This window comes from Bombyx mandarina, chromosome 19 (genome assembly GCF_030267445.1).
Source record: "Bombyx mandarina strain Sakado chromosome 19, ASM3026744v2".
Classification (NCBI taxonomy): domain Eukaryota; kingdom Metazoa; phylum Arthropoda; class Insecta; order Lepidoptera; family Bombycidae; genus Bombyx; species Bombyx mandarina.
In genome coordinates, this window is record NC_143225.1 from 9,073,830 (window position 1) to 9,093,826 (window position 19,997).

Genomic DNA, 19,997 nt, shown 5'->3' on the forward strand with positions numbered 1-19,997 from the left:
AAATACCATAAATATGTAAATATATCTATAAATATCTATAAAAACATATTTTGCTACAAATGTGCTGCAGTGTTCTCAGCCTACCCACTCTTAACCCTATAACCGGAGTTAAAAATTCCATTGAGACAAAATATTATAGTCTCGATTGCATTGGTATCCGCTGCCTGCCCTCTTTAAAGCAGAACGGACGAGTTCTTCGCGCCCGGACAGCGATACCTATCCGTAAGCGCTCGCAGTGTGCAGTGCCCAACACCCTTATTTTCAATTAAATTTAATAAATCACTGAGCTTTGGAGTATCTTGTTTAATGTGGAAACAGTTACTGATATTGCCGCTATTTAAGAGTCGTCACATCACCACGGTGAAGAACTATAGGCCGATCATTATTCTAACTGTTTTGCTAAGGTTTTCGAAATGGCGTTGTATTCTCTTTAATGTGGCATTTTAGACAGGTTTTAGCTATAGAATAGCATGGATTTCTAAACGCAATGTCCACGACTACTAACTTGTTATCATTTGTCGAAGACTTAACTCAAGATGTTGAGATGGAGGATCATTGGATGTTATTTACACAGACTTTAGTAAAGCCTTCGACAAAGCTAACCATAATTTACTGCAGTCGAAGCTATCATCTATGTTTTTGTATTGGTTTCGATCATATTTGACAAACAGAATGTTCACGGTCGTTGCGGGAAATCACTTGTCGATGTATTCCGCTTTTTTGTCCACAGCTCCTCAAGACTCACATTTGGCTTCTCTGCTTTTTAATGTATTCATTAACGACATTGGTACATGTTTCCGTACAGAGAGCTTAAATGTTCACTGACGACTTAAAGTTTTTAGGATTGTAAACTCATTTCTTGCTCCGAATTATTATAGAGGGACATATACAGTTTGTTTTTGTGGTGCGAGGGGCGTATGTCTGAATGGCTGTAAGTGATACGTAATTCATTTCACTAAAAAAACGTGTAACTCCTCGACCATATCAGGTGCACTACTATCTAAGAAATATCCTATTAGGGTTCCGGGTGTGAACATTGATAGGAAGCTGCAATACAGTACACACAAGATAATAACAGAAAAGACTTTATGCCATTGGGATTTATATTTCGCAACTGCAGAAATTTTTAAAAACCAAGCACTAAGATCACAATTTATAATGCTCTCGTATGCAGTACCTTGGAATATTGCTGCGTTGTATGAAATATACAAAAAACGATTGTAAATTGTCCAAAAGCCTTTTTTCTGTAACTTGCCTTAAAACTACAATCTGGGAAGATGGCTAACGAGCTATGAAGATAGACTTCGCCGCTTAACCGAAGGTTAAGAGAATCTAGATTATATTTTTATATATTATGGTATATTTTTTTATAAATTAATCCATGGACTAACTGACAGTCCCAATCTTCTAACCCAGATAAAAATATCTATCGATAAGTACTTGGATAGAACGGCGAAATCTAAACTGTTAAATAAGAAAGCTCGCTCGCTGGTATCTTAGGTCTTAGTCTTTATTCTCCCTTATACAGAATCATTTGAAACTATATTTATATTTACAGCAGCGCGGTCTCTATCAATCGTCGCTCGAATCTGTTCGACTGTTTTAAATGTTAGTTATGAAATACATATATGTTTTTTCTAATCGTGTTACTATGTATAAGAAAAAGGGAGGGGTGGGGTTGGACAGATTAATTTATTATAATTGTTCTTTTTTTTAAATAAGATGTCAACTATTGCACTAAGTACTATACAGGTAGACTTTTCAAAAAATGAAAAACAGTCGGTTTTTCTTAGTGTTGTTATGAAGTCATAATAAAATGGGAAATATGTAACTATTTGATAAAGTTTGAACTGACTGAACAGAAGTAAGTGTATAATCTATGAACAGAAGGTTTAAGCTGGTGAAGCTCTATCATAGATAATAAATACACTAAAAACAGAAAACTCTATGGAGATTGTCATGTTTGAGCTTTGAGAGGTTAGCTTGTATTTACCGAAATTTAAAGTTTACAATGAAATATTAAGTCAAAAGTGATTAAAATACGAAATTTTGTCTAAGTTATGTTTGTTATTTTTTCTCAATCGTTTAATACTTACTCATCTTATAGTGAATAACTACATCAATAAGAAGTAAGAACACCCTCCAAAATGTCGGGGTAAGGTACAAGTTTTAGTGTGAATTCCATTTAAAATGTTCATTCAACTGTATACATTTAATTCGTTTCACTGCTTTAATTATTTTGACATACAATATTTTCAATACAAGATTACAGTTAAATATTATAATTTTTTGAAAAAGTGTCAGTCGTAACTATTTCCTAACATAAACACAACTACAATACAGTGAAATGAGCGAAACCTATATATATAAATAAAAATACTCAAGTGTTACAACTGAATGTATTTGGTATGATTGTTGTTCCAAAGTCACTACATAGTTCTAAACGAATACCTCTTATTTGCATAATAAATACACAAAAAATTCCAATATGAAATCAAAGATTCACGAGTAGTTTTATCTTCGAGAATCATTACATTAAGAGAAAAATCTAGTAATAATATTGAGTTACATAAATGTTATTAAAACTGATAGTAAATTCTCTCAAAAATAATGTTTTCATTTTTAGAAAACCATATTCTATGAGAGAGATGAAAACAATTGTCGAGTACTTGACAGAACATAAAGTCTACTCAGAAATCAGAGGTAGAAAAATGTGGATGGATTTTGCAAATTCTAATGTAAGCTATTTCTGAATAGTAGAACAGAATGTGGTCACACAGATTGAGCATTGTTCAATAGGTATCAAATTTGGTTTAAATTTACCAATTACAGCAACACTGTTCTTATTACAAGGTAATACAATTTTTTCAAGAAAACTCAAGGAATCGAACCTTACAACACATCCAAATGAAATTGGGATGAATCCTGTGAAATGACAACTACACAGATTAGCCTACTCTTCATAACAAAACAAGTAGCACTCTGATGATCTAACAAATTGAAATTAAATTCAAACTTGAAGATTTAAACTCTTAACATAAAGTTGAAAAGCTGAAAGTTTTTCGCCTGATACAATTCCATAAAGTTACAACAGAAAAAAAACAATTTTGTAGACATACATTTAGGTATTTACATATTACTATAGTATGCCCAGTCTATATTTGATCATATTTGGTGACACCTCAGGACTTAGATTCATGTTATGTATTCCCAATATAATGTCTGCTGCATCCAATACAAGAGGACTTGTATGACTGAAAATGGTTCAATACCCTGTTGAGTAATTATGAAAATGACTATCAGCTTTTTTCACAGCAAAAGCTTTTCATAACCACTGAATTGAAATACACAAAACTGAAAAATGTTTCGTCTGGTAAAAATGTTACTACAGTTAGTGATACTTCAAGTTTTAGGTTTAGTTTCTCTTTTTTATTATGAAATTTTTCTTGTAAAGGTAACAGAAAATCTATAATTTTTTTATTAGCTACTAAAAAAATAAAAGAATCTTTAATGACAACTAGGAGAGCTTAGGGATACTTGATAAATGAATGAAGCGAATAATATATTACTGTTACTTTTGTCGCCATTTAAGCATTACTATTATAAGGCTTTTCTTATAAGAGAAATAATTTATTATAAAATATTTTTTTTTTTTTTAATCTTTATTTAAGGAGATTATTCACTTAGTGAATATGTCACTCCATTGTGCAACAAAAGATAGTAACAAAAAATTATATAAAAAATAAAGAAAACTGTTATCGTCTATGAAATATATATATTTTTTTTTAAACTAATACTCTTACAAATACCCATTATAATTTTCTGGTAGCACTTGGACAAGAATAGCAACATTTTTCAAAAATGATGCTTTGTCTTTTCGCTTCACTGTATCAGGTAATGTCATTGTTTAGGGAAAAGTTCGAATCCACACCCTATTTTCATGTGACCAGATACTGACTTTTTACTGACTGTTCTGATTTTTTAGAGTAGTTATTTAAACTATTTCAATAAATTACGCTTCTCTTATGTGAAATTCTTGCATACAACAATATAGAAATGTACATTCTATCATTCCTATTATTACAAATATAGACATTTTGTAATATTTTATCAAAACAATCACAAGGTTATTGAAAAAATTTTTTTTTCTTGTGCTGTTTTTTTAAGTATTCCTTAGACTATCCACTCACTTTTGCTCATCCTGTACTTTACTTTCATATTATTACAAAGAAATTATATTTGACGGCAACATCCTGAGGATCTATAATCATATTTTTTGTCTCTACAGCTATTATAATTTCTTTATAAATAGTATTTTCCTAACTATTTTCTACCATATTGCTGTGAAATATTTGTTATTTATGTCATAAGACAGTAATATATTCTGATTTGAAGTATAGAATAGCTGTTATACTCTACAATTAAAACATAGACCTCATGTTTCATGTTCAGTGGTGGCATTCACATAATGTAGCATGAGTAATTCATTATGAAGATAAAAAATCATAACTCATTCTCGTTCATCTTTTAATTCCTCTTAAGAAGATGTAGCACAGCATGTGGCCATACACTTTCTGGTATTATTATTTTGTTTCCCCAATCTAATTTGTCTTATTTAAAATTAATAATTATATTTAAATGGTGTATGTGTGTATGAAGTCTGGTACCACTTAAACACCAACTGTATGCCTATTTGGTATTAAATAATGGTCTACAAAAAAACCTTTTAGATAACAACTAGGACCTGGCAGAGTCTGAAAGAAACATTTTTGAAACGCATACTACCAGACATACACAACCCTTATTATAAGCTGACAAGGGAAGAAGTAATCAGTTTCAGACAAGGGTAAGAAAAACCATATAAAAATAGAATACACATCATGTTAAGATGAAGTGAACATAAGTTACGACAAAATTATAAAATTCATTTCAGGTGTGATATTGTGGCAAAAGATAAAATGAATAAACTGGAAATTAAAACCAATAGTGATGGTTCTGGCAGTAATGGTGAGTATATTATTATTATTTTTAATTACACAAGATCCAAATTTTTTATAACTTCCATACATTTTAGCTGAAACATGCATCAAAGAAAAGACAACTAATAATGAGACAATCAAAGAATCAAAGACAAGTCGAAATGATGAAGAGGAGATACTGAATAGTTCAGTTGATGGCAAAGATTCTACTCTTAAAAAGTCAAACATAGCTTCAAATGAAAATAATGTAACAAGTAACTACTATGAAACAGCTGAAGATATACAAAAAATATTAGAATCTCCAAAGCCTGATGATCAAGAAAATGCAACCATGTTACCAGATGATACTCTCAGAGACAAAACTTACACACAAACTCTTGCACCAACCTTACAAGATGTGTTAAATGATTTTGTAACAGAATCTGATGACTCCGATAAGGAACCGAAAATGGAAATAGTTGAAGATTCAAATAAAAGTATTGATGATGGAAATGAATCAAAATTTCCGCAAGACGACGATAGCTCTAATATGGCCATCACCGATATTGCGAAGAATGCTAAGGGGCTGTCTGCTGAATTTGTTGAAGAAGTATTGTTGAGTGAGATTCAAGACTCTGGGATACAAGCATTAAAATCGAAATCAATTAATTTAAAGAAAACACAGAAAGCTAACATTGAAAATAAAAGTAACACAAAAACACAGGACACAATTGTGATTGATTCTGAAAAAGAAAAAGAGACTATTAATGCTGAAAGTAAAAATGATACAATAGAAGTAGAAAAACATCAAGATATTAACTCTAATAAAGATAAAACAAATAATATCAAAGCACCTGAAAAGGAAAAGGTTTTGGATCAGCATCACAATAAACAGTCGCAAAATAGTTCTGGGGACACTTTGATTCCCAATAATCAAGAGTGTTTGAGCAAGAATAGTTTGAGTAATCAAAATGAAAAATCTCCTGAACACAGAGAAGAAGAACATATATTAAATGTTTCAAGAAAAAGAACTAGTTCAGAAGAAACTTTAGTTTTAGAACAGAAGAAGAGAAAGAATGAGAATTCAACAAAGTTTGATGAAATACTTCAGGATGTAGCAACACACAACAAAAATGAACAAAATGGCTTAGATAAAGATAGAGCAAAAATCAATGAAATCAAAAAAAAAGAAAATGTTATTGCAAATAAATCAAAACCAAGTAATAACAAAGCAAAACCTGCATATGAAAACCCATGTTTAAAGAGTGTTAACTTATTTGCTGATCAATTCAATAATTTAGAATCAGATGATTCAGAAACAAGCGGAGCTATTAACAATACAATAAACAAAGTTGGATCTAATGATGAATTCGAAAACATACAGACAGCCATTTTAAAAAAAGACGTAATTGTTTTACAATCTCATTCAGAAACTGAGAGTCACACAGAAAAAACTCCGAAAAAGGACAGAAAAATCGGCAGATTGCAAAGGAAAAAGGCTTTGGCTAATGTTTTTGGATTTTCCAGTGGTGAGTTTTATGTTGAAAATTTAACTTTTGCTTTAGAAAAATTGATTGAATTCAGTTTGATTTCTATGGAAAATTTTGTTTATGTATTATTACTAACTATGATATTATTTAAATATTTATGAATGTTAGAATCTTAATTAATGACACTGAAAATTTTAAATATTGTTTTAGATTGAATACAATTAATATGGTATAAAAGATTTAAGATATTTCATTATCTGATTATCTCTTTATTTCTTTACAGGAACAGTAACATCAAGCAGAAAGACAAAATTAAGTTTAAAAAAGTCGAGTCCACACCAAAAATAGTATGTACATGTAAATTTTTACAGCTACATTAAAGTTTTTTTTTTGTTGTTTATTTATGTTGACAGCACAGCGAGCAGCCTATTTGGTGTTAAGTGGTTAACGAAGCTGATAAACGTCACTCACTTTTTTTTCTTTTTTTTTATGATTGAAGTATTACTGGTGGCCCGGAGGCCTTTCCAATTTCACCTAACAACTCAAGAGTAGCTGCTTCGCGAATGAATCTACTACCGAATCGGAATCGCGACCCGCTGAGAAGATCCGGCGAGAAACTCAGCGGGTTGATGCATGGGTTAGGTTGCACGTCGAACTCTTTGCCGAGTTCGACGAGTACGGTTACCGGGATCCCTAAGCCTGCTCCTAGTGTTAGAGCTGAAGGTATCTAATGCAAGAGTTATTGGATCTGATGGATCCGTAAGGACGTATCTAGGGCGACAACGGTGACTTGCTCCTGCGTGATCAGGATTCGGGGAGCGTCACTCACTCTAAAGCACAAGGTGCAAGCCAACAGAATTGCAATACTTACAATCCCACCCTTTCCGATCAGAAGTAAATAGAAGAAATTTTATTGTGATAATTACCCGTGTGGACTTAAAATACAACCCGTAAAAATAAAGAAGATTCAACACAGTGGCAGAAACTTTGAGTAGGGGTTTAAAGTAATTGAAAGGAACATATAGTATAAAAGAAAGGAGCAGTAGCTAGTGATCTCTGAGAATCTCTTGATGAACATACTGACGACTATTTTAGTTTTTTATAGACCAGATCCTCTAAGCTTCAATGATACATTTTTAAAACTAGTAAATAATCGCATGGTTCACGGACGACTGTATAAAATGCAAAGTATTCGAAGCGTCTCTCTTGAGTTCTGCTCTTAAGTTGTTAGGTCTCCTTTGGAGGTTTTAGTTTTTTTTTTTTATGGGGTTTAGTCGGTAGTCGTTCTGCGGGGCAAGTGCTTCGCGCGCCTTTTTCAAGGCGTAGTCTCTTGCGAGGAATTCGGGGAGGTGAAGGACCTTGGCCCTCCTCGTCTCCCTCTTCCTCTCTGGAGGCGCCGGAGTCCGACATAACCCGGTTCGTTACCCCCCCGGACCGGGTATCCGTAAATGGATTCCCCAGCGTAAGGTCTCCTTTAGAGGCGCTCGGGCAGCTCTTAGCAAATCCCACCCCTCCTGACTGAGCCTTTGCTCGCCCACCTGTCCTGGTGAAACTGGAAAGTCCTCAGGGCCACTAGTAATCCTTCAATCATAAAAAAAAGGTTCTATTGACCAAGACTATTGTACTTCTATAATCGCAGATTTCCCCAAGACTACACTATAGACAAAATAATATTAAAGACAAACATTATTAACCTATTCTCAATTTCACCACAGACTTTAGCAATAAAAAAAATTTACAAACAAAGTGTGTGTGTGTGTGTGTGCGCGTGCGTGTGTGTGTGCGTGTCAAATACATGATAGTTTGTGTAATGTTTTTTATTGATTTAATATATTTTTAATGCATAATTAAAAAAGTATATTGTCGCTGTCTAACCAAAATTTCTATTTTGCAAAAACTATTTTGAATTAATGAGTAAAAACATTTTCGTATAAAATGTTCTATGAAGGTGAATTTTTAAGAACTATATCAAGTAAAAGCTATAGACACATAAAAGTTTTTTTTATACAGTAGATAGGGCTGTGAACTATACGAAAAGATCAAAAAGTGCACATAGCAGATTTTGGTTTGACAACGACGATATCAACATTCTGCACTCCTTTTCTATATTCTCTATAAGTGTGGAAAATTTCATACTCCTCCCTCCGCGAAATTTTCGTAAAAAGGGGTTCTTGTTTCACGTATTAATATATAGATAATTTACAGTAACGAAACAGGCTCTCGTACAAGCGATTGGACATCGGAAAGCGAAACCGAAGTGTTTGTGTCGCCGCCCCGGGCTCGACGGAACAGACAAACTAAGAAGTATTTGTAAGTTCCTTTTGTTTGCGCGCCACTGGTTCTAGGAATTGGAATTCAACAAAATAATTAACGTGATATTAAAACTTTATTTATTTATCTATACATATAAATAAAATTGGAGTGTCTGTTTGTAATCTTGAAATAACCGCTTTTTGCTACATGCATATCGACGCTTGAAAGGCAAACGTGACTAAGCGACAATAACTACTTTGTACATAAATGATAGGCAATAACCATATTCGATGCGCAAAAAAATTATATTTCTAGGTCTATTAAAATCATTTCAATCCTAAAGCTACTAGCTAGATTCTACTACAGCTAGATTCGTTAAAATAAATTTTGTTTTCAGGTATTTCAACTTTAAGTTAGTCTACTGTAAAGTTCACGCATTGTCGCTTAGTCACGTTTGCCTTTCAAGCGTCGATATGAATATATATAAAACACTAAAATAACATTTTTTGTCTGTCTGTCTGATTGTTCCGGCTAATCTCTGGAACGACTGGACCGATTTTGACGGGACTTTCACTGATAGGTAGCTGATGATATAAGGAGTAACTTAGGCTACTTTTCTGACAAGCTACGCCCCGGGGCGTTTTTCGCGGTACGACAATAACCGCGGTTAACATCGCGGGACTCGGCTAGTTTAATATAAAGATCTTTGAATTTTTTCTAAGTGAATACTTTATTAGCACTATTGTGATTTAAACTCCACGAAACGAAAAAGCGACATTTCTTAGTGTTTTAGAAACAAATCTTGGATCAATCAAGGTTTGGATATGCCCCTGGCATTGCTGACCGGGTGGGTCGTACGGGCGACTAACTTTACGTTACGCTAGCCACTTGTACAGTAAAAGTACAGTAAATACGCAAATATATTACGCAAATTATAATTTTTCGGGTTTGATTTTTATTACACGATGTTATTCGGTCACCGTGGAATACAATCGCGAACGTTTGTCAAGTACGTATTTCATTAGAAAAATTGGTACCCGTCTGCGAGATTCGAATACCGTTGTATCGCTCGACATTAACGGACGTCTTATCCTTTAGGCCACGACGACTTCAAATAATAAATAATATTACAAGATCAATTTGTTTTGCAGAAAACCGAAATCTGCACGAATACTGTCTTTGGAAGAGGAAGGAGGTCTCTTCGTGATGTACGGCAAGAAAATTTATCCCCTTGTCAAAGACGGAAAAATGGTTAAAAATTATCTCACTTACAAACCTAATAGTGAGTAAATAAAGCTTAATAGAATATTTTTGTCACATCACAAATTACTATACCGTGACAACTACTTAAATACTTACAATACTTAAATAATAAAACCAGAGAATTGAATTATTGAATGAACTATTTGAAATTTTTCTTATTATCTAAATTGCTATGGTTTGCTTTATCGATATTGTAAAATTTACAGGCGAGTCGGAATTTGAAGATGAGAAATATTGGAAACAGAAATATGCCGAGGAAAAGAAGAAAACTGAAGAGTTGAAAAAGTAAATACTCCACTTTCTTACTCTTCACTAAGTTTAACCAATTTGAGTTAAATAAGAATTTTTAAGCAAATATTTAATATACCGAAAGACTAGTCAAATAATTTGTCCATATTTAGTCTTCCTGCTATTGCGGGTATAGGCAAGGATTTGAACAAAGATGTGACTAGTTCTTATAAAGTATTTTGTGCATGCGTAGAAGAGATTCCCAAGGCGATTTTGATACAAAAAGGCCATCTCACAAAGTTGAATTTCGAATGTATTTATGTACACCCCATCCTCAGTAATGTTCAGTATCATAGTGACCATATTAATTAGTGAACTTTGGATAGCACGGTTACTGTCTTAATACATATTAGGTCTATGTTTTGTTCGATTTGATATTGATTGCTTGTTATATATGGGTGGTCCTCAGAACGAATTATATCAGTTGAACATAATAATTAAAGAAACATAATGATTGTAATATTTTGGGTCACTTCTGTAGATGTTGTTACCGATTGTGCGTCAATAATAAAGAACTAATACACAGTAATGAAAGACACCGTTTATTCCGTAAGATGGTACATGTGTTTACATAAAGACCGGCGCCGGGCAACTGGTGCAGCGTAATGCAATAATTGCATGCGCAAGCGCTTACGTGATCCTACATAATATATACACATGAAAATCTCGAATTTAGTCTGCTGAATTATGAATAACTGTCATGGAACTTATTTTAATCGTGTTATCGACTTGTTTCCGCATAGAACACGAATTAAAAACACGACCTAAAATTTGTCATTTAATGTCGTTACAGATTACTGGAGGAAAGAAAAAAAAGCGAATCCGATCCTATTCTTTCTCCTATACTACCTGCACCGAGGTTTGTATACAAATATGTATTTATTTATTATATTATTATTTTAAATTTCGTTCAAAATTATAAAATAATGATCATTAAAATTATAAAATTTAGATTTCATATCCAAGCTATAGATTCAAGTTGCTATCCAGTCTAGTGTATCGTAGGCGTCTATTAAATTTCGGAGCAACACCCCTCTAAATAATTTGATCTTAAAACTATAAGCCGAAATCTTAAAAAAACTGCTCTACTTCTTCTATAGTTTCTTGCTATCTTAGGAAATTCAATTTACTACAGAGTAATAACAGTTAGTCGGAATGAATGCTCTAATTTTCAAAAATGTTTAAACCTCATTTATATTTTATCAGCGGTGTTCCAATTGAAATTTAAAAAATAAAACATTAGAATATTATTTCGTAAACAAAATATATTTTTGTTTTCAGAAATACCATCAGACCATCCAACATTGAAAGCACTAGTAAGTTTCCAAATGTTGACCAATTTCTAGAAAATCACTGAAGGATTATTGTGCTTACTAACTAATTTTACTGATGAACTACAACAAACGTATTATTGTTATCTGTTTCACTTCTTTCGTACAAATAATAAATTACAATATATCGGATTCTTCCAGTGTCTTTGTTAAAGACCTTCTGTACAATAATATTTCATAAGCGCATATGGACACACGAGCTGACGTCACATCCGGTGCCGGGGTTACTGGAGTCCATACACACCATAACATTAATGCTGTCCATGCTGATTAATTCGAAATTTCTATTCTAATGTAATCAATCACCCATAGACATGATGTGGGACCATTAAAACTACAGTGGTTATTTACATTGATACAAAAGCGTCAGAACTTAATGTATTAAAAAAGCGTTTTATTTTTTTCCTTTAAAGAAAAAATAAAAAATAAAGTTTTATTCGGTTTTACAACTAGCCTTTTATATATCAATTTGATGAATTTCAATTTTATTTCTAATATCATAGGTCACAAAGAAGTGCAAGTAAAAGAATCTGCTCACGAAGAACAAGATGAAAATAAAACAATGAAAATTAAACTGACCAGAAATAACGAGGTAATTGATTTAATTATTTATCAGCGTTTGTATAAATAGCAAACGCACAGTAATATTTGGAACGTATCTAGAAAAGAGAATTAACATGTTGATGAAATAAGTATGGGTATAACTTTGATTAGGGGAAATACTAAAAAATGTTCACGATTGACTTTTACTGTGAAGTAAAAATTTCACAGTTTTCATGTAATAAAAATCAAACCCGCAAAATTTTAACTAACGTAATTACTGGTGGTAGGACCTCTTGTGAGTCCGCACGGGTACCACCGCCCCGCCTATTTCTGCAGTGCAGCAGCAATGCGTTTCGGTTTGAAGGGTGGGGCAGCCGTTATAGCTATACTTGAGACCTTAGAACTTATATCTCAAGGTGGGTGGCGCATTCACGTTGTAGATGTCTATGGGCTCCAGTAACCACTTAACACCAGGTGGGCTGTTAGCTAGTCCACCAATCTAAGCAATAAAAAATAAATAAAAAAAAGTTGTGTTTAATTTCCCAGGAGGTGTACTTGGAAGGCAGATGGCCTCAGATCCAGACAGTATTGAAACAGGTCGTTAGTATAATCGACACCAAAACACACGAGGACAACGCGCAGAATAACATTTTGAAAGTTCCCGAACAATCGACGGTTATAACCAGCGGTGAATCAACGCCGGTCGCTTTTGACCCAGGTTTTATTATTAAACATGTTTTTTAAATCTTTTATTATTACATATATATGGATGGCATTTAAGTTTTATTATTGGGTGTTGTTGTGGCCTAAAAGGTAAGACACCCCGTGTACTTGTAGGTATCAAGCAACGCAATTCACATACGACTTCCACTATGAAGAAGTATCGTGTAATAAAAAAAAAAGGTGAGCGTGTAACTTGGTGCACGTGAAAGAAGTGAAACTTCTTTTGCGGTACATATTATTGTGGTTTTCTTCATTTTTCATCCTTAAAACAATTTTTTCTTGTAATAAGGAATGCTGTGTATAAAAGAAACGATATCTTCGCCACTTATATATATTTTAAATTATATATAGAAAAATATTTTTTTTTAAATTCTTCGTTTTTAAATAAAATATAAGATAGTTATATGTTACTGGCATCTACAGGAACAATGAGAGACTAATAACAAGCCATCTAGTGGCCGACGCCCGTAAACAGAATGTGTATAAGAGAAACGACCTAGCACCCTCTTTCCCTCTCTCTACCGTCGAGTGGTTCGCGAGACGCTCTCTCTAGTTTCTCATTCTCGCTCTTCCTAAATGGTATCTTTTCTATCTAAAGAAGTTTCACTTCTAAAACAAAATTTATAAATTGGTATAATTAATGTTTGCGCGTATTATAAGCCCGCACGAATAAGTACCACCATGCTGCCTATTTCCTCCGCTATGCGGTCATGAGCTCTGATTCAAAGGGTGGGACAGCATATAAATATATTATTTACATACAGTTAACATAAACATATTAAAGCGCCTTCCGAGGAAACTTTCATTATTCCACATGATATTCTCGACCGATTTCGGATCTGATATCATCATCATCCGAATCGTTCACGTGACCCACAACGTACAGAGTAGAAATTAATATCGAATTTTTGAATACCTTATCCAAAAACGACGAATATTTCGCAGTTACACACGAGAAAGTCGATAAAATCGAAAGCGAAATTTTCAAAGAAATCGAAGAGCGCGACAAAGAAGAACATCCCAAAGGAATTGTAGCGTCAAAAACTTCAGAGGATAATGTAACTAAACGGTTAGTAAATAAATCTTATTGTAACAAATTTGACCTAACATTGATCGATTTGTTTTTACAAACGTATATAACTATTGAACAGTTTTGTGTATGTTATGTGTACAATTGTAAATGATACAAATATAAATTGTTTACTTTTACCATATAAATATATTTTATTGGAAAGATCTATGAACAACTTCACTGCGCGAAGAGTCATCAAAGCTCATAGACATCACAACATGAATGAATGGCAAGATCTTCCACGTAGCGACGGTCCGAATGTTGTTGGAACCTGTATATCTATGGTAGCTTATCTCGAAAATGCAGGCAATACAGGCTTTTGTTCTGTTCTATAATAACTAACGCATCAGGTATTACGTTCTGAGATTATGCATAGTATAAATGTTGATAGCTACCGCATCAGGTATTATGGTATTATGTTCTGAGATTATCTTCTATCTTCTATATATATATATAAAAACGAATTGCTGTTCGTTAGTCTCGCTAAAACTCAAGAACGGCTGGACCGATTTGGCTAATTTTGGTCTTAAATTATTTGTGGAAGTCCAGAGAAGGTTTAAAACGTAGATAAATATGAAAATTGCTCGGAATTTAATAAAAATAACAATTTTGTTTTTCCTTTGATGTGTCCCCAGCCGGACGGATTTATTTTGTTTGTTTTAAGTTTATTTTATACAAAAGTTTAGGTATTTTATTTATCGATTGAGGCACTACGAAGTCTGCCGGATCAGCTAGTGCATAATACAAATGTATTGAATTGAATTAATGTTGCAGAGGTCGAGGACGACCCCGGAAGTCATCGTCGATTTCAACACACAGCGTCCCAAAGAAACCTAGAACATCAATTACCTCAGAGGAAAGGACACCCACAAAAAAAAGTGAATCTGACAGTAAGAAACCCATAACGGACAATGAAAGAAAAAGCTTGAAAGAACCGGTCGTTTCACCACGAAAGAATAAATCGCCAAAGAAATCGAATAACGGTATGTAATCTAATCGTATAAAAATTAAAATTTTACAAAACATTCTCGTCCTATACTCTGTTCTAACTATTATATTTTTGGAGGGCTTACGATAAAGGAAAGATTTTCTACCGAGCGGGTGAAATTGGTCCGAATGCTGTTCGGAATTTGTACATATATAATATAACTAGCAGACCCAGCCACACGTTGCTGTGGCTAAAGTTTTTGTTTTTAAATAACACGTGGCCGGCTATGATAATACCAAAAATTAACAAAGTAAGATCAATTGGATTTCACTGTATTGCGTTCACTACGAAATAAACTTCACTTATACTTTAGCCTCAGCAACACGTGGTGTTTATGCCATTAAATTGTAGCTTATGTGAAACGTTGTTATTTTCAACACAGCGCCATCTATGAGATATTAATGGCAGACTGTATTACAATTGTCTGTAAAAACTGATTTAAGGCGCCATCTGTTTTAAACTTATGAAACTTACAATTAATAACAATAATCAACATAACAAATCATTTTATTGTTAATTAATAAATATTGCGAACATTAATCGAAATAAAAACCACCCTATGGCCTAAGTTAGTTATAAAGTTAGTAATAAAACATAAAAAAAAAGTTAAAATCGGTTCAGTAGTTTAGGTGTCCATCGCGGACAAATAACGTGACACGTAATTTATATATATTAAGAAATACATTTAAAGTCATCTTGAAAATATTACATATTACATAAACTATTAAATGCAAGCTATCACTACTCAAATGCTGGTCAACCTTAACACTTGGGGAGTAAAACAATGATATTTTTTAGAATCATCAAACGATGAAGAGGCAGTAGGCGTTAGGACGACAAGGAGTTCTATTGGAAAATTGCGGCGATCTGGCAACACCAGCAAGACCGACGAAAGCAACATTCGGTACATGCTCCCAACAAAGAAAGCCACAAAAAGAATTACCACAAGTAATACCAACAAAACAACTCGGAAATCGAATAGAAGGTAGTCATTAATTATAAGTAAAGTTTCGAGGGGACATGTTTTTTTTTTTTGCATAAATCTGACGGTTAAAATGAAAACTAGTTTTATAGTTGGTAGCGTGTAGTGTTTTAACAGAAATATGGAGTTAATCTCGTGACGTATTGTGTAATAATGTTAGATTTCAAATATATTTTCAAATTAATGTGTTTTACAAAATAAGAATTTAATATGTACGATTATAAATTGACCGATGATTCGGATTTAAAATCAAATAGTTGATAATGTTATGCTAAAAATTTAAAAGAACTTCTAACAATCGAATCATGAGTGTGAAATGTTTTAAAACGAAATGCATTTAATTTTTGTAATTTTTTATAGATCTCATTCATTATGCAAAATTGACGATATTTTTTTATTCTAAAAAAGGCGATTATATATTTTTATGTGCCAAATGAAAATGTATTTATTGAGTTGTATCATGTTTACGAAATTGATTTTTTTTAAATTTAAATTATAAAGTTTGATTAATAATTTTTATGACAATTTCTTGGTTTTGCCTATAAATTGAAAAACAGTTATTTTGTTATGCACTGCAATCAGAGCATTTACTTTTTACTATTACTGGCAATAATGCAACTAATTAATAATTAACTGTGGAGAGTACAGTCAAAATCTGTTATAACGACATCGAAGGGACTGCTCATATTCAGTCGTAAAAACCGATAGTCGTAACAACCGGTGATGTTTAATGTGTATCGTGCAAGTACAAATAAATCGATAGGGAATTATTGGAAAAATATATTTACATAATACGCGATTTTTCTTCAATATTAATTTGTTTTCTTTTTCTTTGCGACATTTTGAAAGTTTCACGAATAACTCCACAAAGTTTTGGTGCGTCTTGTGTATAGATAAGTAATAAACTAACTGAAGAGATATGAAGAAGCGGGCTTTGACTCTACCGCATGCACGTGTTTTGTTTCTAAGAATTAGAAACTAAATCCTATTGTTTTCTTTCCTGATTTTAATAGCCATTGAAGACAAATGTGGATACCTATTCAAATTGTTTACAATACAGCTTAGCCGGTCGTTCTAACAGATCTAATTCTCCGAAATATTAGTTAAATGTGGTCGTTTTATGAGGTATGTCGTTATTACCAATGTCGTAGAAAGCAATATTTTTAATAAGGCGGTCATATGGCATTCAGCCGGGACCTTTGTTTTTGGTTATTATAACCGGCATGTTGTATTAAACGATGTCGTAGTAAACGGTTTTGACTGTAATTAGGTATTTTTCGTACAATTGCGAAATTAGCATTGATAATTTAGGGTTAACAATGTAAATAATTCTTTCTGAATGACAAAAAAATATCTAATGTACTCAATGGGAGCATGTTTGATATCAATAAAGTCTCGTGATAAAAAACACACATGAATTTTATTTTATTTTGCAAAAACATGCTGCCTCTTTTCGAATTGCCAAACAACAAAAAAGTTATTGTAGTATTAATTTAGGTGAGTTTCATTTGAAAGCTTTGCAAACCTGCTTCCATCTATTTAACGCTAAACGCTTATTCTTGTGCTTTGCATGTCACAGCTTTACGCAACTTTTTTTTTTAATTTCAACAGCTTTGCAATACCATCCGTATACTCATCTCCCGACAACTCCCGCGCGTCAGAGAGCACACAAGGCTATCAAGATTCCGATCTGAGTCCCACGAAAATTATAAGGAGAAGAAGATCAAATTTGCCGACAGCTGTGGCGAATAAAAACAAAATTAAACAGAGACGTAACGTAGGTAGAAAGTTGCTTGTAGTAACTCAAGATTATTCAACGGACTCTAATAATTCATTATGCGGTATCCCCATAAAGAATCGGACGCTTAGGAGTTCCAGTGAAATTTACAAAACCGATTCGTATTTATATCTTTTCGCAAATAGTAAACCCCTTAAGAGACTGGATAAGATCGAGGAGACGATGCCCGTGGTGAATGATGGTTTCGATGCGTCTTCCGAAAATCGAATTGAAACGCTCAAAACACATTATATTCGTTCGCCGCAAAATACAGACATCGGTAGCTCTAGTAATGTTTCTCTGCCGCAATCTCCCGAACTGTCGCTGGTCGAAAATATCTCAGTCTGCAAAGACATGATCAGTAGTAGCACTGAACACATTGGCAATCTAAACGAAAAACAAGAAAGAAATACAGCGGCCATTTCCCACCACAGTACTTACTTGATATCTGAAGTGGATGTCACCATACCTCTAATGGAGCAACTGAGCGAAGTGAAAGTAAGCGGCGGGAATGGGCCGAATAAATCGACGGATGTGCCGCCTATTTCGGAATCTCTCGTGAGTCAGATAGGCAATGTCGGCTTGAGAGATAGCGTATCAGTGACCGACGCTTTAGATAAAAGACTGAGCGAATTACTGTTAGAAAGTGCGAAGAAGATATCCCAACCTGCAAATGTTAATGATATGGAAGTCGACGAAAACATTTCGGTACTGGCAAAGAAATCAAAAGGCAAGAAGCGATGCTCGACGCCGCGTAAAAAGAAAGAAGAAAAAAAACCGAAAACTGTCAATATCGAAGCCATTGATGAACACATGGAATATTCTCGAGCAGGGGCGAGATCCTGTCCTCCTTCGATAAATGTCATTGACGAAAACGCTATGGATTGCGACGAAAATAATTACGTTACCAAAATCGACAAAGTTCGAAAAAAGAAAGACATAATAAAAGTGAAGATACTACGGCCCAGAAAAAAAAGCAGGTCAAAAGAAAAACACATCATATCGGTAAATGAAATTAGCGAAATGTCGATCTGTACTGACAGCGGGATTAATGCCACGGAAACGGAAGGCTTGTTTCCTCTCGATGACAGCGTGGACCTTATACATAATCATTCGGAAACTTGTCTACACACAAACGAATGTGTAGCGGACAGCGTCGAATTTGTTGATATCTCAAATACAATTATTTCCTTGAACAGCGATTCTAGTCAATCACGGGACTGGATGAAGGAAATGGGATTTGAAAATGCCGAAAGTAGTTTTCCTAATTTAGAGACTGAAGTACAAGAAATAGAAATGGGCGTTAATGCAAAAGACAACGAACAAGGTAATTTTTATATTATAGGTGTGCCCGCGGTTCCCCTTGTAACCGTTTCGTAATTAGTATAAATATTAAGAAAATACTTGAAAAACTCAAAATAGTTTTATTTGTAATTAATAAAATTGGCCGCTAAAATTTTGTTACAATAAAAAATACGTGATGTCCCACGACTATGTAAAGAGCCCCAGATACTACGTCAAATTTTGTAATAGAAATTTTGCGTCGAAAAGGAATATCTAATAAATAAAACTGCTTAGTGTTTATAATGCCTAACGGTATTTAATATCGTTGTATTACACCGTTTTCTAAATTTATAATGAAATTATATACAAAGTTTTATAAAAATAAATATTTCCATTTTAGGCATAGACTCGAGAAAAACGGATGATTATAATCTAATGGAGAATTTAGGTCATTCCGAAAATAAGAACTTTGAAATCATGAATACTAGTCTTATGACGGAAGATTTATCTGATGAAACCCATACTCCGTCGCAACCAGAATGTCAATTTTCAAAGTGGTTTTTATTCAGTGAAGATGATACTTCTAATGTGAACTTAGACCAATGTAGGTCAAATACTGGCGGTTCTGGATCAAATCTTAAACAAATATTTCCTATAGCTTGTGCCATTCCCGATTTATCTACTATCACAGAAATGTCAAAAGAAAATGAGGATAGTCGAAAAACAAATTTAAATATAGATTACTTGAGTGGCGGCGACTCGCAGAACCTGTTTAGTGCTTACATAGACAATTAGATTGTACTAGTTTATATTTTTAGTGTGTAATTAGTTTAATAATTTATTTAGATGCTATATGTATTTTTTTTTTTAAATAAATGAATTAATAAATTTTTGTATCTCAATTTCTTTTACCATTTTTTAAGAATTTTAATTACGATTTCATAATTGATGACACAACAAAATATTAGGAGATTTTTTTTATGATTGAAGGATTACTAGCGGCCCAAAGGTCTTTCCAGTTTCACCAGGACAGGTGGGTGAGCAA

At 33.3% G+C, this 19,997-nt stretch overlaps 1 protein-coding gene across 2 annotated transcripts; it reads left to right on the forward strand.

Annotated features, from left to right (window-relative positions):
• Positions 1-1,922: 1,922 nt before the first annotated feature.
• Positions 1,923-19,837, forward strand: LOC149500856 (uncharacterized). Of its 2 annotated transcripts, XM_089735314.1 has the most exons (18): positions 1,925-2,155; positions 2,627-2,738; positions 4,731-4,846; positions 4,934-5,007; positions 5,075-6,487; positions 6,732-6,795; positions 8,654-8,758; positions 9,853-9,983; positions 10,171-10,249; positions 11,046-11,111; positions 11,534-11,568; positions 12,087-12,175; positions 12,673-12,844; positions 13,795-13,918; positions 14,696-14,904; positions 15,708-15,894; positions 17,503-18,995; positions 19,353-19,837. In XM_089735314.1, the coding sequence occupies exons 1-18, from the start codon at positions 2,148-2,150 to the stop codon at positions 19,745-19,747; spliced, it is 4,872 nt and encodes a 1,623-aa protein (XP_089591440.1). In that variant the 5' UTR covers positions 1,925-2,147; the 3' UTR covers positions 19,748-19,837. The 2 variants fall into 2 exon arrangements, with proteins under 2 accessions (XP_089591441.1, XP_089591440.1); XM_089735315.1 differs by lacking the exon at positions 2,627-2,738 and having other exon boundaries at positions 1,923-2,155.
• Positions 19,838-19,997: the final 160 nt, after the last annotated feature.

What these genes read in the sequence shown, in the direction of transcription:
- LOC149500856 (XM_089735314.1), top strand. An exon ending in TGATGGTTCTGGCAGTAATG is followed by an intron (nt 5,008 to 5,074) that starts GTGAGTATATTA and finishes CATACATTTTAG; the next exon opens with CTGAAACATGCATCAAAGAA. An exon ending in GCCGGTCGCTTTTGACCCAG is followed by an intron (nt 12,845 to 13,794) that starts GTTTTATTATTA and finishes AATATTTCGCAG; the next exon opens with TTACACACGAGAAAGTCGAT.